The following is a 27,814-nucleotide window of genomic DNA, read 5'->3' on the forward strand; positions in this document are numbered from 1 at the left end:
GCTGTCATGAAATAGACTCAAAATAGTAAAAGCTATTCCACAGTGCAACCATGGAATAACGCTCCATCATCGATATTCCACCATCTAGGTCAGGAATGGGCAATTTCAGAATTCAGGGGCCAATTCTACCCTGCCCTCACTGGCAGAATTGCTGTGTGTCGCATGTGCCATTTTCCTTTAAAGGCATGCAGAGATTGTTCCTTGCAAGTACTGTTTTCAACACAATTGCTGCTGTGCCAAACTTGGCAATGGTGAGGAAGGAGTGCCAGAAAAAGGAGGGGGGCTATTGTCTACCTACCCCATCTAACATGAACTCCTTTCCTCAAATTATTCAAGTGGGACCTGCAACAAAATTGGCACAGTGTATCCACATTGAGAGAAATGCATCCGTTCTGGGAATCTGCCAGTTGAGAGGGGCTCAAGAAAATAGGGCAATTCATCCCCCACTTGTTTTCACTTTGCCACTCAGAGTGAACATTTTGGGGCAACTGATCCTGCACACTGAGTCTCATTAGGCAGTGTTTTGTTCCCTCAGTGTTAAGTTTTCTTCTTATTTTGCAAACCTTGGAGCTCCTCTAAGCTTGATACCCCCTCTTGTTTCCCAGTGTCCTAATTTTGGCTCCAATCTTGCCAGCGTTCACTCTCTGAATGCGAAGTTAGCAGGAGCGATGATCAGTTATGGAGCTATGCCTTGCCTTTTTGAAAATACACAAGGAGCTGACAGTCTAAAAAAAAAATCCTCAGTAACAAACTATTTAAAAAATTACAAGTATCAGAACAACACAACTAGAAAAATATTCTTAAACATTCTTAAAAATCTGCTGGAATGGAATACATTTTTGAAGTTGAGTCAAAGGCAGAGGAAGCCATGTGTTCCTTTGGGAGATGCCATTGCAAAAGAGATTCTGGTATTTGCCAAACAAAATTGATTTTAAAGGAAAGCAGCACCTAGAATACTGACTTTTAAGGCAGCAGGTAGATTCAAAGGAATTAAGACAGTCCTGAATTTCCTTTTATCCAAACAGATATCAAGCACTTAGGTTTCCCTACTGCCTCCTACTTCCTGGAATACAACTCCCATACTTCCCAATACATACAGCAGTCTAATACACCTGGTGACTGCCAGGTTAGGAGAGGCTGTCCTTCGAGGAAAAGTAGGTTTAACTTCCCAGTTGCCTACTACCCTTCAGGCACCAGTAATTAAACATTTCCAGAATATGTCCTCTCTAGCCTATTGTCCCATGTGTACGTACATACATACCCTTTCCTGTTCTTGAACCCTGCACTATTTTTCCTTGCCGCTGGACAATTCTCTCCTAGTTCAAACGAAAAGCCTGATTCTGCAGCTGACCTCCCTCTTCCACTTGTGCCTTGTGGGATCTCATGGATCCCTAACTCACACTGGAGGAAGGCAAGCTTCTATCCTGACTGGAAAGGGTGGATAACACAAGGTTGCTGGAATGGGAAGTCACATTGCCTGAAGTTTTATACCAAAAAGCTTCCCAGATGTGACTGGGCAAGGCAGAAAATGATGACTGGGCAGGGGAAGATGACAAGCTCCCCTTCCAATAGGCTTGGCAGCTGCCCTACCAAAACATCATTGCATCAGACCTCAAAGCAAGGGGCTGAAGGTAGCCTCCACCTCACATCCAGATGTACGGAAAACTAGTTAAAACTGTTTCATGGGTTTATGTAAGGTAGGATGAAACCTAGCAGGGCATAGTCCTTAAGAACAGGTGTTTCATTATGCTTTTTGATATTTTTTTTCAAAGCACACTTGCAACGATTCTACAGTATACAAAACCAAGATGGAAGCTGAACGACAAATTAAAGACTTAAAGAAAGGCGGTGGGGAGGGGCAGGAAGAACCCAGCAGGAAGCTAAGAATACTTTGAAAGAAGCTGAGGCAGATGGAAATAAAAAAGAACCTGCTGGCCCAGCCAAGGTAGTCTAAGCCCCTGTTGCTCCCTCACTGCCGCCTATGACAGAGGATTCTCCTCGGCTTCAGGCTGGTTGGTGCACCACCTGGACTACACTGAATTGCCAGGCTGGCTACATACCTTCCACTTCAGAAGCTCTCCGTGACAGCAGGGAGAATTCTGGGCAAGGAAGACTGCAATTGGGTCATCTCAAGCAAGTCTGATCAAAAATGCCAGCAGGTTCAATGAGCAGAGGTCTAGCCAGGGAAGCTGCAGCCACTTACAACTCTGTGTGCATGCGCACACGCACATGTACCCACACACTCTTTTCTATTCGGTCGCTAATGAAGGTGTGAACCAAAAATTGCTGTCCAATCCTGCAGTTCAGTTTGAGGTCTGTGCAGACAGCAACTCCAAGGTGCCCAGGGATGTCATGTCCCCATTTCCGCTCTCGGGGTGACTGACAATCAGTTCTACAAGAGAAAAACGGGAGTGAGCCTTTTCTTCCCAGTACAGGATATGTACACGAGCTGAGGGCACCTCAGAACAAGACAGGGGGACCTGAGCCCAGTATTGTACCTTAAGGAAGCTAGCTGGCCTCCAGGAAGAAACTAGCTCAGAACTCGCCTGCTTCTCGCCCTCTCATTACATGACCAGCCTAGGCTCCTGCTTGCTTCACACCTATAAGCTAATGTTTTGTGTTTGGGGTTTTAACACCACAAGCATATGCAGCCAAGTAATACCAAACCGGAATAACCAGCACATCGAAAGCCTGGAGAGAAGTGGCTGAGCAAGGACTTTTATGCTGCACAGTGCTTTTTATTCTCTCTCTCCCTCTCGCAACTGGACAGCCATCAGAGAGGGGTGGCTTAACTTGGTGTCATGCACCAAGCAGGGAACTGGACCTGCTGGCCTTCTGGCCCTTCCCAACTCCATTATTCTGTGATTCTATGAAATAGGCCCTACCAAACAAAAACTGTGTGTCTTATTTCCAGCGCGCAGAGGCCTGCATCCATAGTTCAATATGCAGTTCATTTTGCCCCCAAAAAGGGTGCATGGAGATCTAAGGACACTGTCAACCTTGCTTCTTGAATATAATACTATTTGTCTCCCTTAAGAGACCATTTCCTAAAATCTGGGACTAAATTACTACACTATCAGAAGCCATTCTTTCATGTTGCATGGAACTGAGAGCAGATCAGCAGTAATAATTCATTTCACTGAACATGCTGCATGGCATTGCCTGAATACATACGAATATTACACAAGTTTCTGCACATAAGTTATATATTTACACTCTTTTAATCAACACTTTGTAAAGAACAAGATAATCAACACAAGTAAGAAAAGATGGGTTCTATCTTGGAAGAAAGACTAATTTTTTAAAAAAATGACAAGAATTCCCATGCACAATACAGATATAGGATTTTTTTTTTTTAAATCTCAGAAATGACTAATTAATGAGGCTCCTAGTGCATCACAGCTAATTCACCAGGTCTTCCTGGAATGTCCTTTTGCTAGTACCCCAGAACGTTTTGCTGCCCAAACCAATCTCTTAGGTAAGTTTATGGAGTCAGTCTGGCCCCCGCTGGTGTGCCTCAAAACAGCTACCAAGGTTTCCCTAGGGATGTGCCCTTGGACAGCATCCAAAGGGTATCTAAAAATATATTTATTGCTCTACTTCATGCCCCTTCTTAAATAAAAGGGTGACAAACATTCAAAACTAAGCATCCAGTTAATGAGCCAAACAAGTCATCTAAGCAGACCTTTATACATACATGTTGATCTTGTTACACCTTTAATAAGCTAAAGGCTTAACTGCAAACTTACTTCAATGCAGTTGCTGATTTTGCATCTAGGTTGAAGTCAAAACTGGTCAGTAGTGCAATATCCTGATTCAGAAATCGTTACCTGTTGATCTCAAGATTACTATAATGTATTTACCAAAGAACATTTTTTAAAGGGCATGATCTAGCCCAGAGCTTAGAGAAGTCAGTGTGCTATAGTGGTTAGAGTGTTGGGCTGGTTTCTCCACTCAGCCATGGAGCTTGCTGGTTGATCCCCAACCTAACTTACCTCCTGGACTTATTGTGAAGATAAATGCAGGGGAATTCTGCAAGCACCTTTGTTCCTTGCAGGAAAAAGGTGGGATAGAAATACAATAAAGAAAATAAAGAAACAGACAAGTGCTTCTTACATTTTTTCATCGTCCTGCTTAAAATGAAGCATGTTGGTGCCTTGCTTATCAGCCTGTATGACCTGCAACTTCCTAAGACCTCTGTGCACATTGCCACACCTGCTTCTGAGTAGACACAACTCCTATTTTTGTATTAACCCTCCCCTGCACCATTCAAAACATTAAGCATAAGGTTAACTGTGTAATCTGTGCAAAAAGCCCAGAGACAAGACTTAACAAAAAATACCAAAGAGTTGGGGAGATAAGCTTACTTTTTTGGAAAGTAGATGCAGCAAGCAAGCCCTGTATGTTGAGGTTCAGACATCCAGTCTCTTATGCCGCAGGCAAAAGTGGTCAGGCGGTCAGCAGGCAGGCATTCAACTCAGTGGTGTGCGGCAGAAAGGAGCTCCTCGCAGCACTGGCACTATCAGTGATTCTCTGGTGCAAGAACAGGCAGCATGACTGGACAAAAGGATGAGAGATTCTAAGCAATATTCCAGTTCAGTCAACTCCCATTCCATTATGGCAAAAAATCACTTAAAGAGTTTGTTTGCCAGGAATTCTTTTAATGACAGAATTTAAAAAAGACCAAAAACAGCTTAGTTCAACTGCCTCCTTTAAACAAATGGTCTGTATTTATAGTTACAAATACTGTATAGACAATGCCTTCTTGTACTGCACAACCAATAAATACAAGAATGACCCCAAAATGTCTAAATTCTGTTGAAAATGTGCCTGAACTTCTACTTATTTTAAATTAGAACATTCTCAAACAAATCTGCAACATTATGTTTGAACTCAAAATACAATGGCATCTACAATTTAAAAGAAGCCTTTTTAGGAATTTGTCCAACAACGCCTCTTTTTTAGAGATCAATATGTTCACAAAAATAGTTGAATGAACAACAGTATCATTGAATGGACTACTGGAAAGGGCTCCAATCCTGTGTAGCATTACTAAGGGCTAAGTTCCATATAGGTCCATGGGACTTATCTGTACTATATAACCAATAGCAGGATTGCACCCAAAAAATGTTACCAAACATACAGAAGTATACACTTTACCATAAGCAATTATGCAAATCAGAAGATGACATCTGTAATTTATTTCAAAAGTTCAAAAAAAGGAAAACCCAAATTACAGAAAAGAAAAATCATTTATTTAATGAAAAACTAGAAGTTAATAAAAATTAGCAAATACACAGAAAATCTACACAAGAACAGCAGCAATACTATGTAGTGACTTACGACAGGAGGGGAGGACGAGGAGGAGGAATAAGGAGAAGGAGCAGCCAGATATCTGACCACCTTGCATGGCTTGTCAGTCAAAAGAAAAGAACACAAATGAAACACAGAACAGTATCCTTTCCAAAAGTACAATTAATCTACAAACAAGTTTAGAATTATTTTACAGCACTTTTCGTAGAATCAATGCTTAATACAAAAGGATGCCCATTTTGGGTATATTTTATATATATATATATACACACACACATATATATATATGTATATTTTCAGTGGTTTACTGCTGACTCACTTTAAATATATTAGTGTTATTACATGCAACGGTTTCCTGCACTTTAGCAACCTTCCCATTAATTTACCTTCATATACGCTAGCCTCTCCCTACTAAATTGTTCACATCTGGCAGTCAAAGATGTTTACCTTGTTTACTTTCTATGAAACTGAATGCAATGGGTTGGGGGGGTTCCTTAGACACTGGCCTGGAAATGTCAGATTGTAGTCTCAACACATCGAAATCGTCACATTAATGCCTAAATTGCCGTTCTCTGCAAAAAGCTGTGCAATGCTGGTGTCGAAGACTAGACAGTCACTGTTCATAATAGCAGTTGCAATCCCCTCATGAATCGATCGAGGAGTTGCTTCCCAAGTCAATCGCCGCCTGTGACCATTTAGTTCCAGGCGGTAAGCAAAATTTTCGGCTTGCTTCCGTGTTCCTATCAGCTGTACAATTGCAAAGAACTGCTGATGACCATCATATTTCTCCTGTTTCTCCAATACTAACATGAAGTGAAAACCAAAACAAGACTGCATCATCACCCAGTCAACAGCGCCAGGAAGATTAATGTCTGTAGCAAGGAAAACTATATCTTCTCCCTGTAGTGTTGTTATTGACTTATGCTGGTGCATGAGATGGGGCATGACAGCATCCAGAGAGCCTTGCCACTTACAAGAAGCACCAGGGCATGGACACGAGTAAGGCCTAAATTCGCAAAGCTCTTCATGATCTGCTTTTTCAGTGTGGGGCAAAGTTATCTCGCAGCCAGAGGAGGCATATTTACAAGGAAACAGTACAGAGTTGGCAACTTTTTCCATAGCCAAGTTACGAATGGAGCCCAGTGGCCCTCGGCAGGTTGGACAGCATGTGAGCTTAGGACGACAGTTGCTACAAACAAGATGGCCACTTTGGCACTGCAGAATAGGTGGCAGTACATAGTCAAAACACACAGGACACTCAAACAGACTGGCCAAGTCATTGTTGGAAGCAGTAGTGCCAGTCAATGCAGGCACCCTCTGGGATGGTGTACACTTGGAGGTACCCGTGGGAAGTGCTGTAGCCGTCTGACGACTCATTTCTGCAAGAAAATAAAACAGAATGAGCACATTTCTAAGCTGCCTCTTGCAAATCAATAAAAGCATCAACTATATATTTTAAGGAGATCTCATATATTACTGAACATAAGGATGGTCTGATCCAGCAGAGCCTTAGGTTCATCTATTCCAAAATCTATTTCTCCTACTGGCCACTCAGATGTTTTTGAAACGCTCACAAACACAGCATGAAAGCAAGACACCTCTGACTTTGTTGCAGTCCCTCCAGGAATCATTAATTACAGGCATGCTGCCTCTAAACATGGAAGTTCCATACGACTACAGCAGCTTAGCTACAAAAAGTCTGATCCTCTATTAATTTGTTTAATCCTTTTTAAAGTAATTTATGATATGGGGGAAATAATTCATAAAACCAATAGGTTTTTACTTGGATGGATAACAGCAATGTAGAGAATTAAACATTTTAAGCAAAGAATGTACAGAATTAAATGATTTAAGCAAAATAGTTCTCATGAATGTTACAATTATAAGAACAGTCATAAAGGAAGGTTGTATAAATAATTGCTCTACCAAACTGATTAGGGCAGCTGTGTTTTAGGGTTTTTTTTTTAAAGTCATCTCTAAGGCCTTCAGTACACCCTCAGGCAGTGACTCCATATATTAACTGAATGTTGAGAGAAGAAGTACTTTTTTTGGTCATTCCTGAATCTCCTACCAATCAGTTTCACTAGGTGACCCAAAGAATACAAAATGTTACCATATTTAACTCCTAGAAACTTGTGATTCACATTAAAACATAAAAGCCACCATCCAGTTATATATATTTTAGGTCTTACTGAAAGCAGATCCCAATGGAGTTTAAGGGTGTTTAACTGTCTGGACTGCAGCCAAAATATGCAGTTAACACATAGTATTAAAAGACTTATGAAGCAACTAGTTTGGGCATTAACAACTATCAGAAAGTGTGGTTTTGTACGGAAAAGTTGTGATCATGATTGGTTTGAGTAACACAAATCTGTGAACAAAAATGTGCTTGGAAAACAAAATACCAAGTCAGGTTATTTGCATGAAACTTTAGCCATGTCTTAGAATTGGATTACAAACCCATCAGCCCCAGACAACATGGATAATGATAAGAAATGATAGCTGTAATTTCTGGCGGACCATACACTCTCCACTCTCCACTGTGTGCTTTAGTTGCACTCAGACACAGGGTCTCAACCATATGCCCTTTGTTACAGCTGTTAAACAAAACCTACAAAAGATTGCAATCCTGACTTTACCAATTTTGGCTTGTTTTACTGCATATTTGACCCCATGTGGAGAAATTCTTAGACAGGTAACAGTGGTCCATTGCTAATGATCTCACAGAGATGAGGCAATGTTTCCAACAGCACAAAATCTGTTCAATTAGCAACTTGACAAAAACACAACTTCTCTAGGTCAGTTCTGTGCTGCTGAACAGACCTCCTCCTCGATGCATTCAGAGCCCTTACTCAGTACACCCTGGGCAGTAATTAGTTATTTTCCAAGGCCACTTGCAGTGCAGAAATCACTATCACCTTAGTGATGAGCACTTAGCGAGGCAAGGAACAGTGTCTCAAGAAAGAATGATAATATCATTAATTAACAGATTATGTATAAGAGGGGTTTTTTAAAGATAGGAAAGCAACATTTTTAAAACAAAGCACTTAAAATTCAACTAACATAATGGCTTACACTTGGGTTTTCATATTAGTCAAAATATTTTCACAATGTGTCTCCCTAGCCATCTGTCTACATTTCTGTGTGTGGCTGTAATGCTATACTTCAGAGAATATAGCTAACACCTTAATGATATTCACTGTCTTACCAGTTAATACTGAGACACTTATGATGTGGTGAAAACAGAAAAACTAAGGCATGCTGGAGTTTGGTAAAGGGAGTACCAGGTGACAGAAATCTGTTTTTAGGCAATAACAACTACATGCATCACAAAAAGTTTGACACTATTCAGCCAAGCACAATTAGCACACATGAGCAAGAGCATCTCAACCCTGTGGAATGCTTTAGATGTATGCCTCGTTTCTCTGCCTTTTTGTCAAACAATATGCTAATAAAGACATCCACCAACAAATACAAGTTAACCTGACTATCATATATGAACCTATCAGAACATTAAATTATGAAGGACTTTTTTGTACACATGAAAAATCAACTAGTTTATTATGTGATAATTTAGGTTCTAAATTTTAGGATTTACTGTATGAGCCAATTTCCAACAATACCTTGATATGAACTCAACTGTAGTATTCAACAACTAGCCACATCCTGCTATTGAGAGTAAAACAGATGGGAAACTCATTCTGAGATATATATATCCACAAGAGCACCCCTGCCATTAACAAAAGTATCAGAATCCTATGTCAATTCAAAATGATGTACCTGGCTGGTCTATCAGACTTATATTGAACACATTAGCGCTAACACTTTTTATTAGCTTCTTTTTCAGAAGAAGCTAATGCTCCATCTCTCCATTTTGACAAGATTTTGATTGGAATATGGGGCCTTGTTTGACAAGGTTTGAGCCACAATCCTCTGACCACTAGACAAGACCTGAGTTTGCAAATGACATAATCCAACGGGGATGCATGTAACCCTCTCTACTCAGAAGATTACAGACATCCTGTACAGCAGGAGTCTCAAACTCAACTTACCTGGGGGCCGCTGGAAGCAGAGTCTGGGTGAGGCTGGGTCGCATCAAGTATTCCACCACTGCGGTGGTGGTGGGCCGCTCATCCCACGGCCGGCCCGGGTGCCGCCGGAGCTTTGAAGGCCACAGGGCCCCTCCCCCCATGTCCCGCCCGTCCCGGCCATTGGCCCACGGGCCACGAGTTTGAGACCCCTGCTGTACAGGATAGGCGGAGGTACAGATCACCTCAGTGCTTCTCCTGCTCTGCAAAGCATTCTTGTTCAAGGACAGCCGATTTCAACCAGCCAAATGCAACATGTCCAAGGGGGCAAAAGAAGGATCTATGCCAGAATCTATCATATCTAGGCAGTGTCAGTCTCCTTCGTTTCTGCCCCCAAACCACTTCTCTGAGGTCACTCTTATGACTTTGGAAATGCAGCTGGTGCAGTTCTTTCTGCATTGGCTGCAAGTGGAGGGCATTCCAAGGTCAGATCAGTTTTCTGTTATCAGAACTGGGACAATGAAAAATTCTATAGTCCTGTAGATGCTCCTAGGGGTCACAGGATTGCTCTGCAAGTGTGTTTTGCAAACTCACTTTCTACTTTGCTTAAATGAGTGTTTGTTTGTTTTTTCTTATTAGATTGACAATTATTAAAGCATCATACATCTTGAACAGGGCTCACAAATTTTCCATTTAAAAAATTAAAACCTTTAGACCAGACCCTCAATTTCATCAACACTGCATTTCCCTATCTCCTTAGTTGTTTAAGCACCAGATAAACAATAATTAAGTCCTAACACAGAGTCCTTAATTCACCTTTTCCAATTTTTGCTTTTGATTCCTGTTAAAATCTGAAAACTTAACATGCACAATGTGATCCAATACAAATAACTCAATCTATTCTATCTGTTCCTGTGTTCATACCAATACCTTATTATTGATCAATACCTAGAATTAGTCCCATTACTATTGTAGTGTTCATGCTCTACTATCATTTGGTTGTAAATATGTTTTCTTATAAGTATTCCAATGGAACCAAAATTAAAGTGGCAATAGTTTCAAGTTTAAACTCCTACTGAATATCCAAACACTCATGTCTTTTGCAAGAGCAGACATCTTCATACCTCTTCATCTATTACATAGGCCTACCAAGCAGCCACAACATTTTTGCAGTATGATGTAGTGAGCAACTTGAAGCAAACTAAGCAAAATCTAAACTGCAGCATGACGGCATGAGCTAATGCTACCAAATAGAAGTGAATCCCTAAATCACTATGGGACCAGTTGTTAAGAGGAAGCTACACTTGAGGCAGGGTGGGATGGGAGTGGAGAAGATTAATATTCAAATTATATCTTCCCCTGTTTTTCTATCAAGTGCACAAGTTTAATGTTTGTTTCTTGATAAGTAATAAACATTTTAATTTGTATTTGCCATAAGCTTGGAAACAACTGTGGCTCTTGACCAATGTACTAGCTATGGGCTCAGACATTATCTTGCAGTTCATATGTGTGAAATAAAGCTTGAATAAAGTCATTGCCTGCTTTTATAAACACATGTGAAATCATGTGGAGAGCAGGACTGAAGGTTCAAGTAGATTTCATTATACTATCCAGTTGCATCAATCCTCCCACCCCAAAAAAAGAAGCAGCACTCATACTAACAAATTACTATTTATGAAGAAGTGAAGTTACAACCAGGGTCATTTCTACCAACAGAATATTTAAGACAAATCTCCAGGAGTATAACAGATCAGTGGGCACATGCAACAGCCTGCTATTCAGGCTGTAGGGGGTGGCAAGCTCATCTCTGCAACCAAGTGAAGTAAGTAGCCGGTGAGTCACTGCTCTTTAAGTATGTCTTGTGTACCTTCTCAAGACAAAAGGTACAGGGTGTGGATAAATGTGGGATACTGCCTCACCATCACAGAGCCTGTCAGATCCTGCCCGATTCTGAAACTGATTTCAGACATTCAGCAGCCTAAGTGCATCTGTTCTGTAACCACATCAAAATTTCACTTGATACCACAATACAAGACTCCCATTCTCATCTGTACACTCCAAAATTCCCCTGAGCAAAGTATTACTAAAATGTCAGTTCTAGCAGAAATTATGAACTGTGAAACCTATTCAGTACCTTTGTACAGAAAAAAGTTCTAGTGCAGGCAAGGAAACTGCAGTCCCCTATTATATTTTCCCCAAAATATTCTGGCCATGCTGAGTAAATAGAAGCATTTTTAAGTAGGATTAATCCTTGCCAGTGCTTCAAGAAATAGATTTTCAGATTCACATCTCCAAATTAGGTTCCTTTGGCATTACAACACTAGGGCATACTAAGGTGGTAGGGTTTTGTAAAACAAAATGTACAAACACACTGTGGATTATATGGTACCACTAATTTAAATACCATTTTTGCATGCATTTTTGCCATATTTAAAAAGTAGTGAAGCAGGGTTAACAAACCTATTTCACAGCAAGTTATTTCACTCTGACCTGAACAGAATACACAGTCCAACTGCTTGGACCAAGGCTTGCAGGAATATTCCCATGCTTGTGAGTGGAGGAAACTACTTAAAGTTGTTTGCCTCACCACACCAAACAAGGAAAACTGCTAACAGTAGCAGACTTTAACAAATCTCACTAGGGTTCAGTCCCTAGCTATTCCTATTTAGAAATGCTACCTTTTCTTTTGCTGGTTTTATTTCCTGGCAAACATGTATCGAGGACTCCTTTCCATGCATATAAAAAACTGAAGGCGGATTTCCCCGTCATGAGGAGTAAGACAGCTCATTGCGTTTCTCCATAGAAACAAAAACAATCCACAACAGAGGCCCCTCCTGGAAATTCCAAGGCTTGGAGACACACGGAGCTACACAATACCCAGAAGGGGGCACAAATTCATGCGAGGCAAGCAGCTCCTTGAAAAAGGCAAGGGCGTGGAAACCCAACTCCACTCCTTTAAGTAAAGTTTCCAAAGTAATCCAAAGTGAAAGTCACCGGGGTTGGGGGAGCGCAAGAGGGATGAATCCGCGGATCTGCCCAGTCTCCAGTTAAGATCCACTTTGATCAGGAAGACTCCCCAAAATGGATCCCCAAATTTCCACCTCCTCCAGCCAGTTAACTCCTATCCTTGCACGATCTTCGGAACACCCGCAACTCTAGTTTAGATACAGCTGAGCCCGCGCCCAAACCCAAGAGGGAGGCACGCAGTCAAATCCGAGAGCAAAAGCAGCAACTCCTAAGACCAGTCCGGTGCCTCGTGTGGCAAAATCATTGGCTACAGAAGGAACCCTGAGCTTGCTCCGCTTGAGCTCCCAACAAGCGCCAGGGAAGGAGGAGAGGCGGTGTCCTGCCTCGGCCCACGGAGGGAGAGAGACAGGCTGGCGGGCGTATCAGCCTCACATGATCAGCCGGACTCCGCTCTCAGCCAGCTAACGCAAGCGCCCATCAAAGCAGAGTGCGCTTAGCGCAGCAAAGGAAACGCCGGGAAAAGAAGGGCTGGGCCCTTCCCCTGCCACGCACCGCCCGACCCTGGTCACAGCTCGCCTAGAAGACGCTATCGAGGCGGGATGCAAACAAGAGCCCCCGCCCCCTTCCTCCAACGATTAAGCTGTCTCCAGAAGCAGCTGACAGAGTTCAATTACCGTCCTTCCTGCACAGCAGGATTAATATGGAGCAAAAAGCAACCACCTCGATGAGCCTAAGTTAAACGATCCAGCTCTGGCGCTCTTGAATCACCGAGCAAAATAGTTCGCTGTTAGATGGGATCGTCCCCTTTCCTCTAGGAATTTTGGTACTTCATGGAACTAAATATATGGCTGATACGTTAGTACATAAGAATTTGGCTTGTGTTGGTCGTCAGATACTTGGCCTATTTAGCTCAGGGCTGTCTGATTCATCTGGAGGGCACCAGGCTGGAGAAGGCTGATCACAGCAGCCTCCAGAGGGTTAAAAACGAGCCTTTCCCAGCCCTACCTGGCAATACAAGGCGCTATTCTCCATGCAAAGCACACATTCCTCTGACCTATGGCACCAGGATAATTTTTTAAAATAGTCAGTACACGCTGCTAAATTTTTTACAATACCAAAGGAAGAATGAGCCTAATCTGAGGTGAGGGACTTGTGCTGGTGAGGTGCTGGTGCTGGTACAAAGGCCAGTGGTTACTGTATACAAAATGCCAGGCATAGTACTGACTGCAACCCTACACAGCGATGACACATGGAGGAAACAACTGCAAGCTCTAGAATCTAGAGTCTAGCTGGTCATCTGGCTATAGCCCACTGCATGCTATATGGTTTTTATAAGCCCACAGCACCCCTAAGTGCATGGTGAGGAAGGGGGAGATGGAAGAGTATGTCTGGCCAGTAGACCATTTCAGGTTTAAGGCCCAGCATAGCTTAAAACATGCTGATGGACCTCAGAATCCAGTGAATAAGGTGGCCACCCCAACGCACTATTTTAAGGCAATGTGGCCTAAAATGCCATTTTCTGTTGCTGTTTTTATGTGCCAGCAAGTCATCTCCTATTTACAGCAGCCCTATGAATGAAAACCCTCCAAAAGTCTTAACAGTGACAGTCCTGCTCTGCTCTTGTAAATTCAAGGCTGTGGCTTCCCCAATGGAGACAATCCAACTCATATTTGGTCTCCTCCTTCTGCTGCCTTTGGCTTTCCCTAGCACAATTCTCTTCCCCAGGATGTTATCTTCTCACGAAGTGTCCAAAGTATGACAGTCTCAGTTTTGTCATTTTTGCTTCTAGGAAAAGCACTGGCTTGATTTAATCTAGGACCCACTGTTTCTTTCAGTCCAGGTTATTTGCAAAACTCTCCTTCAGCACCATGTTTCGAACACACCAATTTTCTTCCAGTCAGCTTTCTTCACTGTCCAGTTTTCACATCCATACACAGTGATCAGGAATACAACAGCCTGGATTATCTTCATCTTGAAATCCAGTGAATTGGCCTTACACTTGATTATCTTTCCTACTTTCATTGCTGCTCTCCTAAGACAACTTCAAATTTCATAGCTGCAGCCTCCACTGGCATTGATAACTGAGATAAAGTATGTAAAATCTTTCACAATTTCAATTTCTTAACAGTAAAGTTCTGAAATTCTTCTGCAGACATTATTTTTCTTAATATTCAGCTGCAATCCTGTTTTTGAGCATTCTTCTTGCACTTTCATCAGGAGCCATTTCAACTCATTGCTGCTTTCTTCCAGTAATATGTTAAATTATTGATGTTCCTTCCACCAATTTCCACTCCTTCCTCTTATTCTAATCCAGCTTTCCTTGTATGTTCTGCATACTGATCGAACAGATAGAGATAAAATACATCCTCGTCTGATGTCTTTGCTTAGGTTTCCCCATATTCTGGATCTCCTTTTTTCCTGACTGGGTCAGGGCCAGTTATAATGATCAAAATAATAAGTTTATTATAAATTTAATGGAGCATATAATTTAATAGACTGAAGAAATAATCCTACACAAGTTTAAACAAAAAAGTCCTACAAACCACACATGCTGGTAGGGGGATGCTGGGAGTTGTAGGCCTTTTATTTGTCTAAACATGCATAAATTGTGTCTCCAACTAAGTAAGTCTTAATGGAGTAACTAATTCATTAGTGATCAGTGTGTATTAGCATTTTACATCTGAATACAATTTACCTCTCCTGTAAAATCTGTTATAAAGCCATTTCTAAAAATTACCAAAGTTTGCACAACCAAAGAAACTGCCTTAATACCAGTCCAAGCACAACCTAGCAAATATGAAATACCTAGCAAATGTGTGTGTACACGTGCGCATGTGTGCATGCACATGTGCAGGCATGCACTACTGCACTAAGAGAATGCAGTAGTGTTTAACTAATGTTAAATACTGGATTTTAACCAGGAGGCTACCCATTAAAACAGAGAAGGATTTATAAAATGAGCACTATGGTGAAAAGAACACTGATTTCACAGATAAGCAAAATGGTGAAGCTAGAAGACAAGTAACTTGTCAAATAGCCTGAATACAAGGCAAAAGCAGAGTCTGAACTTCAGAACTCAAAACCTTTGGACCCAGTTTTCTTTCAAAATCCACTCCCAAATACATTCTCAATCACAACCCCACATTCCCAGCACAGAATATCCACTCATCCTACCACACATTTCTTTCTCTCAGGATTACCCAATTGCTCTTTCCTTAACTTCCAATGCCCACAGTTTAAAAAACAGAAAAACACTTCCCTGTTCGATCACCCCCATCTGTAGGCCTCCCAAACAGCTCCCATTGTTCTCTGCACTTCCCACTGAACCCACTGTTCTTCACTGAAATTAGAAAGGGTCCCGAGAAGGGCAACAAAAATGATCCAGGGTTTGGAAACACTGCCCTGTGAACAGAGACTGAGAATAGAGCATGTTCAGCCTTGAGTAGAGAAAACTGAGGGGGGGCATGATATCCCCATATAAGTACCTCAAAGGTTGTCACAAAGAGGAAGGTCAAGATCTCTTATCACTGATACCAGCGTGTAGGACATGGAATAATCAAGTCAAGTTGCAACAACCCAGATTCAGGCTAGATATCAGGAAGTTTCCTCACTGTCAGAGCAATGCAACAGTAGAAAGGTTGTGGGCTCTCACACATTAGACATTCCAAAAGAAACTGGACAGCCATCTGAGTGGGATGGTGTAACAGCAGGGGGTTGAACCTAATGGCCTTCATGGCCCCTTCCAACTCTGCTATTCTATAATTCTATGATTATACCATTTTTTTCTCTCAAAACACTAGCTTGTTAATGAAATGGGTAAATGAGTCATTGTCATTTAGTTATTTTTCTACTGTACAAAGCTTAAACAGAGACAATCAACACTTTCCTTAAACTCTTATCAGTTTAGCTTCATCATCAAAGGTTGACTTTTTAGTACATATATTAGGTGGAAAAGAAAATCCATAATGGGGTTAGCCGTTATCTTCTATTAATAGATAATAACTGAATAACATTATTAAAATATACCTAAAATAATCCCCATAAAATGCATTCTATGTATTACAATCATTTTTCCTGCACTGAGTATTTCATAATTACAGGTAGATTGCTTAACTATAGTAATGTAAATAAGCAGTCTTTAAAAGTGAAAGTTATTTCTAAGCTGACAGAACAAAGTTGAAATTAGTAACTTAACTAGATTCTCTTTTGAGATATATGATGGGTTGCATACACACTAGAATATTGGATTCATTCCCTCACACCATAAGCTTCTCACTGTGCTAAGGTGCTGCTTCCATAGTTCCCCCAGGTTCAAAGACAGCTTAGGCTGCATTACAGCAGACTGACTCCGTAAGGATGTTAGAACCCCAGACACTCATCCCCCTTTGGATTGGGGTCAAATCATTCAAAGGTTTAAAGTTATGTATCGGTGCAACAAACACAAATAGTAACTACAAAGATTCTGAAAGCAAGCACCAAGGTCTTATTCTATTAAGTATGAAAGTCTGTGTCTATAGTGGCAAAAGAACCCTAGAGCTCAGGAAACATTTGAGTCTCTGGCAAGGAGAAATTTGGAGCTGAAAGCTACCCCTTTTTATTACTAGCAAGAAAAACAGCCAAGGAATGTAAGAGAACCAAGCACAGAAAGCATCACTATCCCTCTTTTGGGGAAGTGAGATAGCAGCAGAAGGGAAGGACATGTTTATCTGCCCCAGCAGTGATGTCATACTTTCTCCCCCTAGAATGCAGGAGCACTCTGCTCATGAGGACTTAAGAAAAGGCAACATCTTCAAGCCCTGCCTGTGTAAAATAAGCCTGATGGGTTGTGCTGTAACAGCATTTGCTGGACTATGTCCAAGATGAGTAGTGTCATCAAACTTGAATGGACCACTAGCAATCTATAGCACAGCAACATCCAAATGTTCCTATGTATATTTCTAAATCTGTAAACTGCCCAGAATGCTCAATAGGCTATAGGGTAGTATAAAAGTGTAGTAATAACAACTGTTCAGAAAGCATGCCATAATACATGTCCAGAATACAAGGCACTGCTACCTTGGTGTGTAATGCAATACATAACCAACTCCCCATGCCTTGTTTGAGTTTGCTGAGGGGTGCAGGGAGTTGTGCAGAAGCAGGCAGAAACTTAGGCCTAGGCATTTCATGAAAGAGTATGATACAAGTCTTAAAAATAGGCAAAGCTTATGTCCATTCTGGCACTAACTGGGTGATTTTGGGCCAGTCACAGACTCTCAGCCCAACCTACCTCACAAGATTGTTGTTGTGGGGGTAAGACTGAGAGAAGAAATATGTAAGCTGCCTGCAGTTCTTTGAAAAGAAAAAACTAGGATATAAATATAATTAACAAATGGATGCACACTTAAGCGTACAATGTATTTATCAAATCAGGACCTAAAGGCAGGCAGAAAATTATTTATCAGTGAGTTTAAAATTCTTCCCACACCTGAAACTCACTCAAGACTTAATCGTTTCTAGAAATGGTACAGGAAACGTTCCCTCTAAATGATTTTTGGTGGCCAGGGATCAAACGTAATAAGGAGCATAGAGTGTCCCAATTTCTTGGGATGGGAGAAGTGATGTCAAATTATATAGTAAGGGCTTGTCCAAACAAGTTTTACTTGGGTTCACTGTCACATTCTCTTTAGGGTAACCTAAAAACTGGAGAGTTGACATGGTCTGAAAATAGAATTTCAATGATCCCTTACTTCTTTACAAACCACGACCATCAGGATTCCCCAATTGGTTAGGCTGCAATTGTATATGTGCACACCTGTAGCAAAACTTTGATCCTAACATCACTCCAAAGTAATTGCCAATAAATCTCATGGAGCATTCTACAAGCTCCAGTTAGTTAGAACTATGAAGGAAGTTGGTCCTGCAACACTAAGGCCAGTTTATTAGAACCCTGAGAACTGTTTGCTCCAGGCTGTTTGCTTCTTTTAGTATAGTTTTGGCCTTATGCTACACTAAATGTTTTTAATATGGTCTTCAGTGCTAAACAAATAGCCAATACCTATTTCCCAAACCAGTGCACAGTATTTTCAAAAAAACTGCTGATCTTTTCAAGTTATACCATGCATATTTTGCATGTTTCCAGTTTAGAAAGGACATGGCCTGTTATATAAATCTAGTAACAAAACTATCTGTCTTTAACTGTGATGATTAGAAGTAGTAATGAACTTAAGCTGGGACTTATATTCTTGAATTCTAAGTGGCTGTACACATGCCTAAAAACCAGACAGACTTTTTACCCATGTGCAAGTAGCACCTAGAAACCTGACCCCAGTTCTCAAAAAACTGACACTGAGAATTTTGGGGGGAAATGTCCACATGTGCTTGCAGTGTCCCTCATCTCTCCATTAGGATACCAAGTACTCGCTTATTTTTACAAGCTTAACACAGAGAAGTCACATATCGGGACATACCAAGCAGAAAACACCAAAAATTTTAAAATAACTGCAAAAAATTCACACGACCAGTTCCACATGGCCAGAAGCTCTTTGGATATTTGTGTCCCTATACTAGTTGTCTATGCCACATGGCACATATTTAAAAATACTGATGGGAGTTTAAAAAGAAATTTGGAATATGCCATCACTGAAAAGGATTTAAGGAAAAAGTAAAAAAAAAAAAAATCCCACTGGTCATGTCCAAGCCATTACAAACAAAACCCTTAGATCCTAGCTGAAGTGTTCCATGCTCATTTCTGGACATCACAAAAATAGCAATAGCACATACAGTTCAGAAGGCTGCAATTTAGAAATCATTTAACATGAAAGGGCCAAGGTGCAAGTTAAGTAGCATGTCTATTAATGAAATCTTCAAATTAGCTCAGCAACTTGATACCCTTAAGAATTGCACTGCTGTAAGCTACAATGAAATTAGAAGTGCTGATCTGTATGCTTTCATAATAATTTCTTATTTAACTGTACAGCCTGCATGTGTTATCTTTTAGCTGATATAACATAAAGCATTTAGAAGGCCATTCTACTTTCTGAGGCAGCTGCCAAGAAAACACACACACAAAATATAGCCAGAAATGCTTTCTGTTCCTTGAACAATATTGATTAAATTTTAAGACATTTTACATATTATTTACATTTAGCCTGATTTAAAGACAATGGTCATAACCTAGAATAAATTAGATATGACTAAGTCCTGCTGAAAGTGGTGTCAAGGTAGTTAACATTCTGGCAACCCTTAAGGTGAGATGCAAAGCAATTCTACCCCATCCTGTAAAAACCCCTTTCATGTATCACTCCTGAGCCATGAAGCAACTTTGACCCAACTCAGAATGGTGGCGTTTTTTGTTGTTGTTGTTTTTTTTTTTTTGTCTAAACATGAGTACGATTGCACCCTCAGTAAAGCTTACTCCCAGGTAAGCATGTACTGTAGCTTCAAAAGTATCATGCCATGGGCTCGTACCTGACAAATTATTAATATACCCAAGACTAAGGAAAGCTGCAAACAGTTGCACAACTTATACTACCTAAGAATTTATAACTTATATTTTTGCCAGCTTAGTAAGAGGGGGACTTCTACTTTTGTAATAAGCATAATGAAGCATATTATCTGGACAGGACATTCAAGGTAAAACTGGACAGTCATTTGAGTGGGATGGTGTGACTTGGCATCCTACATCAGCAGGAGGTTGGCCTGATGATCTTCTTGACCCCTTCCAATCTTACTATTCTATGACTCCATAAATATTGACAAGCAGTAAATGTTAAGACTTAACACAACACTGAAAACAGTGTTGTCAATGTTTACAACCTACAAAATTCTTCACATTCCATATTTTAAGGAAAACCTTTTTTTTAAAGTATTTCACAAATTCATTTCATATCAAGTTTTTGTATTGTTTTTAAAAGTTCATCAATATTCCCCAAATTTCTAATGGAAAAACCTATCACCTACCACAAGAAAAAGTTTTTCCAGACATTCATATCTTTATTTAAAGCTTCCTTTACAGCAGGAGTATTGGAAGACATACGATGATAAATTTTATCAGTGCACACTTTGCCATGTCTTTTGTTAGCTAAGGACACACTGGCTGTGGACATGTTGGCTGCCAAGCAGTTGGGAGTGTTCTTAGAAATATTCTTTATACTTATCACCTAAAGGTGATCCTACTTTGATGAGAGGTGTATAGGAGAATGAAACAGAAGAAAACAACTTAACAATCAAGGGCGACCTCACTGCTCCAAAAATATTTCCATGTTTGGAGGCACACAGATGCATGGCACAGAACATCAAGCTGGGAAGCATAAGTTGAAAGTATCTTGAAGGGCAGTGGTGTTCTGATATGGAGCTGTAAGTCTGTTTATGCTGTCTGCCTTCGCCTATGCATGCATGCATGCATATATACATATACATATATATATATATTAAATAAATACTACAAACACTGTAAGTGTTTATTTTGATGAAATCATTTATTTTGATGAAAGCTTTGTTACTTGCCCTGTAGTAAGATTTCAGTTAAAAACTGTTACATGATTATAACTATCTTTTAGGAGGTTAGTTTACATATTAATTAGAACAAACAAATAACTTAAGAGGGGCTACAACATTCAGTATCTATTATTTTACCATAGGAAAAGTAGGAAGGAGAACATTTGCCTATTTTGCTATCAACAGTGCACCCCTCAACATGCTTACTCAGAAGCAAGCCCCAGTGACTTCAGAGGGATTTGCCCCCAAGTGAATGATTGAATTGCAGGCTTGAAACCCTTTATATGTTTTATTTATTTAATAATTATTGCCCAACAGCTGAAGCCTCAGGGAAGTTCACAACAGCACATTAAAACTGCAATATAAATACACAATATAAAATATACTATATACTTCAATATTGCCACTGTCAAGACTGTATGAGCCTGTCAAGACTAACAGAGTCAAGACTCCACCACAATATGGCTAACAAAAGCCTGACACTGACAAGAACAGCTTTACACTGTCAAGATGGGATCCTGATCTAATCAGGAAAGTATGTTGTTAGGCCTGATTCCTCAGGTACACCCTATATACATAATGCTAATGTATGTCTGCACTGAAAGCTCTTCATCTTTTCTCCCATGACTTAATCCATTCACAGAATCATAGAATAACAGAGCTGGAAGGGGTCTATAAGGCCATCAAGTCCAACCTCCTTCTTAATGCAAGACTCCAGTTAAAACATCCCTGACAGATGGCTGTCCAACTGCTTCTTGAATGGCTCCAGTATGGGAGAGTCCTTAGGTGAAGCTTTTCCTGATCTGGCTTCCTGTAACTTACAGTCCAATTCTGCAGCCAGCTATGGATCCACCTGACAGTTGCTCCATCTAGCCCACTTTTAACTACTTTTCTGATCAGAATGTCATGGGGCACTTTATCAAAAGCTGTGTTGAAATCAAGATATATTACGTTCACAGCATTCCCACAGTCCACAAGGGAGGTTACTCAATCAAAAAATGAGACCAGATTAATCTGGCAAGACTTGTTCTTGATAAATCCATGTTGGCATCTAGTAAGTTCTCCATTGTCTTCAAGGTACTTATAGAATGACTTTATTGTCTGCTTCAGAATTTTCCCAGGGATTGATTTCAGACTATCTGTTCTCTTGTTCCCAGGATCTTCCATTTTGAAGACAGTGACAACATTAGCTTTCTTCCAGTTATCTGGCACTTCAGCTGTTGTCCATGATTTCTCAAAGGTAATAGATGTTCTTCTGCCAGTTCCTTTATTTTTCTAGGATGCAGTTCATCAGGCCCTGGAAATTTGAACTCATTCAAAGAAATCAGGTGTTCCTTGGCCATTTGTTTATTAATTTCAAGTTTCGATTGTGACCCTTCAGTTTGTACTTCATGTTTGCCAAGGTGATCATAGGCTCAGCCTATGGCAAAAGCAGGTCTGAGTAGGAATTGAATACTTTGGCCTTATCAACCCTCTGTTTGCACAATCATGTCTCTTATAAGCCAGTCTCCCCTCACCTGCCTCCAAGGTGTGTACATGACTAATAGGTCATAAAAGTATCCTGTACAGAATCCTTTGAGGCTACCTACATGCTGCATGCATTTCCCTTATGTCTGAATAAACTGTAATGTTCTTTTGATGGTACTCCCGCAGCATACTTGTGTTCAATGTCTCTTGACACCCAAAGAACTTCATTTCTTATTTTGAGGATATTTATTGCTAGCACATCCAACGAATGGTTCCTTAAACACTTAGTGCCACTTCACATGCTTTAATATTCTTTGAGTAGCTGTTTTGCTGTTTTTGCTGCAATACAGACTAAGAGTTTTGTGGCACCCTGAAGGTTAACTCATTAACTTTGGCATAAGCTTTTGTAGCCCAAAATCCATATAGTAAATTTTGCATCTAATGAAAAGAGTCTCTAGTTCAGAAAAGCTCATACCATGATTATAAATGTGTTAGCCTTCAGAGTGCCACCTGACTCTTCATGATGTAAGATGAACTTTCTTATTTCCCGACTTAATGATCATTTCTATATCGGAAAGGACCAATATGTCAGGTAATTTCTTTTGAAGAGATGGAGTTAAGAAATGGGTACATGGAAAAGGAAACCCTTTCAGTCTCTACACAAGCAAGTACACATTTGCTTTCTGATCCATCATCTTTGTATTGTCTTTTATAGTACATGAAACACACTGCATAACTCTTTCAGAAGTCATTAATTCTTTCTTCAAAATTACCCTCATAAATTGAAGCTACAGCATGATATTCTGAGCAGAAAAAAGTTAAAAACAGGCTAGACAGAACAACTGTCAGGTGGATCCACAGTTGGCTACAGAATGTGCATCACAATGGCATCTTCTCAGACCGGGGAGAGGTAATGAGTAGGGCACTGCAGAGCCTGGTCCAGGGCCCATTAATAAAAATTAACATTTTTATTAATGGATGAAGAGGTGCAAGAAATGCTGATCAAATTCACAGAAGACACAAAATTGGGTGGGACAGCTAATACCTTAAAAGAGAGAAATAAAATTCAAAGTTATCTTGACAGGCTGGAGCACTGAGCTGAAAGCAGCAGGATGAAAATCAACAGGGGCAAATACCAGGTTCTACATCTAGGGAAAGGAAACCAAATGCACAGTTACAAAATGGGAGATAGTAGGCTCAACAATACTACAAGCAAGAAGATCTTGGAATTGTCATAGATCTTAAGCTGAATATGAGTCAACAAGGAGATGTCACTGCAAAAAAGGCAAATGCTATATTGGGCTGCATTAAGAGAAGTACAGCTTCCAGACCCTGTGAAGTATTGAATATTGTGTCCAGCTCTGACCTCCACAGTTTAAGAAAGAGACAGATAACCTGGAAAAGGTTCAGAGGAGACAAAGACGATCAGGAAACTGGAAACAAAGCCCTATGAGGAGCGACTGAAAGAACTTGGCATGTTTAGCCTTGAGAAGACTGAGAGAGATATCACTTTTCAAAGACCTGAAAGGATGTCACACTGAGGAGGGGCAGCATCACTTCATAATAATCCCAGATTGCAAGACATGGAATAATGGGCTTAAGTTACAGAAAGCCCATTCTGGCTGGCTATCAGGAAATACTTCACCTGAGGAAGTCATGGGCTGCCCCACACTGGAGCAATTCCAGAGGCAGTTGGACAGCCATCTTTCAGGGATGCTTTAACTGGAGTTCTGCATTGAGCAGGAGGTTGAATGCAACAGGCTTATACATCCCTTTCAACTCTGTTATTCTATATAGAACCATACTGATGTAGCAGGCTAAGAAACCATTCCTAGTTGAAACCTCACCTCTGCTATGAACTTACAAGGAGGCCTTAGGCAAACCACTCTTAGTTCTAACCTCCCCATCTGCAGTGTGGGGAAAATACTGGGTTTACTCGCAGTGTTATTACACACAGTACCAAAATAGTTTATAAGACATTGCTTGATATATAATTAGTATTATTTAGCTATTTCACAAAAGCTGTGTTTATGAACAGATAGTCCAATGTTTCATGCATTCCTTATAGTTATTTAACATATGAATCAACTACTCGTGCAATATTGATGTCAGAATACCAAAATGAACATACCATACTTGAAATGCCAGTGATTTCAAAGTATCTTACTTAAAAGTAAACACACAGATTTTCTGCAGAGAACAGGAAGAACTAGGTCATGGCAAAATTAGAAAGACTACACAAATAAACAAATAGTAGAACTTTGTATTTTTCAAGCATAAAACATGCTATATAATCTTCTATTACACACATCTATTCTCATGATGCATGTAGTTCTAGCACAGAGGCAATTTTCTTTGTACTTTTTTTCTTTTTTTAATAAGAAAATGAAAAGTAGCAAGAATGTTCTAAGTTCTTCATTCTGAACTAGACCATTTACACACAAGACACATTATCCATAATTTACCAAGCATACATGATGCAAACTCAGCCCTGAAGTGTCTCACATGGGGCACTGTCAGAAACCAGTTCTGCCATAAAACACACACTCAACTTGAATAGCACTTTCCATATTTTATCTCATTCCGCAAATCTCAAGTAATAACATATCATTATATGTACTTTACGATAATGTATAGCACTGTAATGTAGCTTAGATACAGCACACCTAAACAGGCAGTCACATAGCAAAAAAGTAAGAGCTGTGGGCAGGGGGAGAAGTGTGCAACAGAAAGATCAGCAGAGCTTGGGAGAGGAGGAAAGGAAGACTGGATCACTGCTTTTTGTCATCTCTAGTGAGCCAATTTGGAGGTGGGAAGAAAATGAAAATCCAGCCAAAATCATTACTAGGGATACAAAGCTATGTACATTTTCCTAAAAGCAACCCCACTAAAAACAATGTGATTTACTTCAAAATATGCCTGGACTAAAATACTAGGAGAGAACACAACTACTCCACAGGCCACAATTAGGGTTACTTCTGGATAAACAAGAGTAGCTTTTGCATATACAAAAGGAGAAATGACCTAATCTACTTCCACCTTTCTTTCCTTTCCGAAGCTGCCCTGATAGGGTATGGTAAACTCCATGGAATCAGGCAACAAGATAAATTCTAGAAAGAAAGAGAGGAAGTAGGGAGGGGTGGATGAGGTGTTATCAGCTCCCAAGAACATCTGAGGACAAGAAAAAAAAGGGGGGTGAGAAAAGGGAAGGGTGGGGAAAAAGAAAGCACAGCCTAACCCATCTCTAGCCAAGTCCTGCATTCCTATACACACGCTTACTATCGAAAGTCTTGCATACTTCTCTTTTCTTCTGCTCCTCCCCTTCTGAAGGGACTCGCATGCTGCCTTCAGGCTTACGGACCGAAGTAACTACTAGGTCTTCTCCTCTCACAAAGTGGGGCGTCCACCATTACGGGTCGCCTGTGGGCTCACGCCACCATCCCATCCGGCAGTTAATCCAGCAGATCCACTCGCATGCTCCCCCGGCCCGCAGGGCACCTTGAGCCGCTGCAGGAACCGTGGGCAACTTCGGAGCAACACCCTCCCTCCCCCCCCCCACTTCCATTTTCCCACCGTTTCGGCTTTAACCACCCACCTGACGGTGACGACACGCGAGCCTGCCAGCGCGAGCCGCTCGGGCGCACTCGGGGGCCGGCCCCTCTCCCTCCCTCCCGCCCGGCCCCCGGAGGGGAGCGCGACTTGCCTCCGAGTAAACTGCGCACCCGGCCGCGGCCGCCCCTCGGCACCTGCGCCGGGGAGCGTGCGAGGGCCGCGGAGGGCTGGGCACGGCTGTGCCCGAGTCGGGGCTCCACGCCGCCGCGGCCTGCCTCGCCTTCACAAAAGGCCGGGCCGGGCCGGGCAGGGCGGGGAAGGGAAGGGAAGGGAAGGCCGGGCCAGGCCGGTCCGGGCCGGCCGGCCGGCCCGCCGTGTCTCCGCTCACAAAGAAGGCCGGCGGCGCGGGGCCTCCGCTCCTTCCCCCGCCACACGCGAGCGCTTCCTCTCCCCTCCTGCCTCCCCGCAGCCGCAGGCCTCACCGGCGCCCCTCGCCCGCCGCCTCCTTCCAGCTCTCCCGCAGCGGCTTCCGAGGCGCTGCTAGGCCGCGGCCAGGCCTGCTCCGCCGCCTCGGGCCCACTGCCGGCCGGGCCGCGCTGACAGCGAGGGGCGGCGGCGGCGGCGGACACGTCCCCTCCGTCGCTCATTGCCTCACCTGTGGGTGCTGGGCTGGGCGGCGAGCCGCGGCCTGGCTCCCACCCCGGGCAGACCGCGAGGAGCGTGCGGGCTACGAGGGAGGCGGGGAAAGAAGAAAGGAAGGAGGGCAGAGCGGGGGAGGGAAGGCGGCAGCTCGAGGCGGGCGGGCGGGCAACGAGGGAGGGGCGTGCGGGCGGGCGCAGCGTGCCTCGCGGACACAAACAAACACAAAGCCAATAAGGGCCGGCGGGGAGGAGCAGCGGGAGGAGGGAAGGGGGAGGACAACAAAAAACAAAAAAAAAGAAGACGAAGAAAGAAAGAAAGGCGACCGACCGAGCGCCTCGCCCGCTCCTCCGCCACAACCGACGCCGACACGCGAGGGCGCGCGCGCTCGGCTCTCACCAACGGCTGCGCGCGCACCCCTCTCTCGCGCGCGCCGCCGCCGCCGCCGCCACTATCAGGAGCCCTTCGGAGGCTCAGCGGCTGCGGTCGCCGCCGTCTCCGTGCCCTCCGCGCACGCGCAGTTGGCGCGGCCTGACGCAAGCAGCCGGGCGGGCGGCGGGCCGCCGGTCCCCGCGGGCAGAGGAAGAGCGTCCGGGCTTGCTTCGCCCTCCTCGAGGGGACGGCCGGGCCGCCAGCGGGCCGTGCGTGTGCTGATGCTCGGACGTGCATCCCCGCTTGCCTTCCTCTGGCATGGAATCCCGCGGGCCGTGCAGCCTGCTCCCCGTTTCAGCCGCACAACAACCCTGTGAGGTTGGCCAGGCGGAGAGTCAGTGGCTGCCCCGCAGTTGCATGTACACATTTGCATAAACAAAGCGACTTTTAAAAGTTCGGCTTGTGTTTTCTTTCCATAGCACAGCTTCAAGTAAGCTGTAGTGGAGGCAACAGCCCTCAAAGTTTCCCAAGCTTTTAGAATAATTTATCATTCATTTATCCATTAAAAACTTTTTTCCTATCCTTTCACAGAAGTCCCAGGAAGTCTTCCAATTCCAACCCTTGGGGTCATCAACTGTAATTCTAAAAACACTTGGGATCAAGCTGAGATGCTGTGAAGGGCTGGATACAAACGCTTTAAATAAATAAATAAATAAATAAAAATATGCGCGCTCCATTGAGTTCTTGCTTCTCAACACACATGTACAGGATTGTGCAATTATGGTAATACTACAAGTAATATTCGTACATTTGTAAAAGACTTTTCTTCCTCTTGCAAGGAACCCAAGGTGGCTTACAAGGTTCTGCGCTCCATTTTATTCTTTTTACAACAACCCTGCGGTGTAGGTTGATGTAGGTTAAGCATCTGTGACTGCCCCAAAGTCACCCAATGAGCTTCAGGGAACCAAAGGTGGCTCTCCCAAGCCCCAGCTCAACACACG

General features: G+C 42.3%; 1 protein-coding gene across 5 annotated transcripts; it reads right to left on the reverse strand.

Moving 5' to 3' along the window:
- Positions 1-5,233: 5,233 nt before the first annotated feature.
- On the reverse strand, positions 5,234-26,578 carry SIAH1 (siah E3 ubiquitin protein ligase 1). Of its 5 annotated transcripts, none has more exons than XM_044428136.1 (2): positions 26,458-26,578; positions 5,234-6,692 (listed from the first exon to the last, which is right to left on the reverse strand). In XM_044428136.1, the coding sequence occupies exon 2, from the start codon at positions 6,688-6,690 to the stop codon at positions 5,842-5,844; it is 849 nt and encodes a 282-aa protein (XP_044284071.1). In that variant the 5' UTR covers positions 6,691-6,692; positions 26,458-26,578; the 3' UTR covers positions 5,234-5,841. The 5 variants fall into 5 exon arrangements, with proteins under 5 accessions (XP_044284071.1, XP_044284073.1, XP_044284069.1 ...); XM_044428138.1 differs by lacking the exon at positions 26,458-26,578 and adding an exon at positions 26,285-26,336; XM_044428134.1 differs by lacking the exon at positions 26,458-26,578 and adding an exon at positions 25,530-25,729.
- Positions 26,579-27,814: the final 1,236 nt, after the last annotated feature.

This window comes from Varanus komodoensis, unplaced genomic scaffold, assembly GCF_004798865.1.
Source record: "Varanus komodoensis strain SLA01 unplaced genomic scaffold, ASM479886v1 scaffold19, whole genome shotgun sequence".
NCBI lineage: Eukaryota > Metazoa > Chordata > Lepidosauria > Squamata > Varanidae > Varanus > Varanus komodoensis.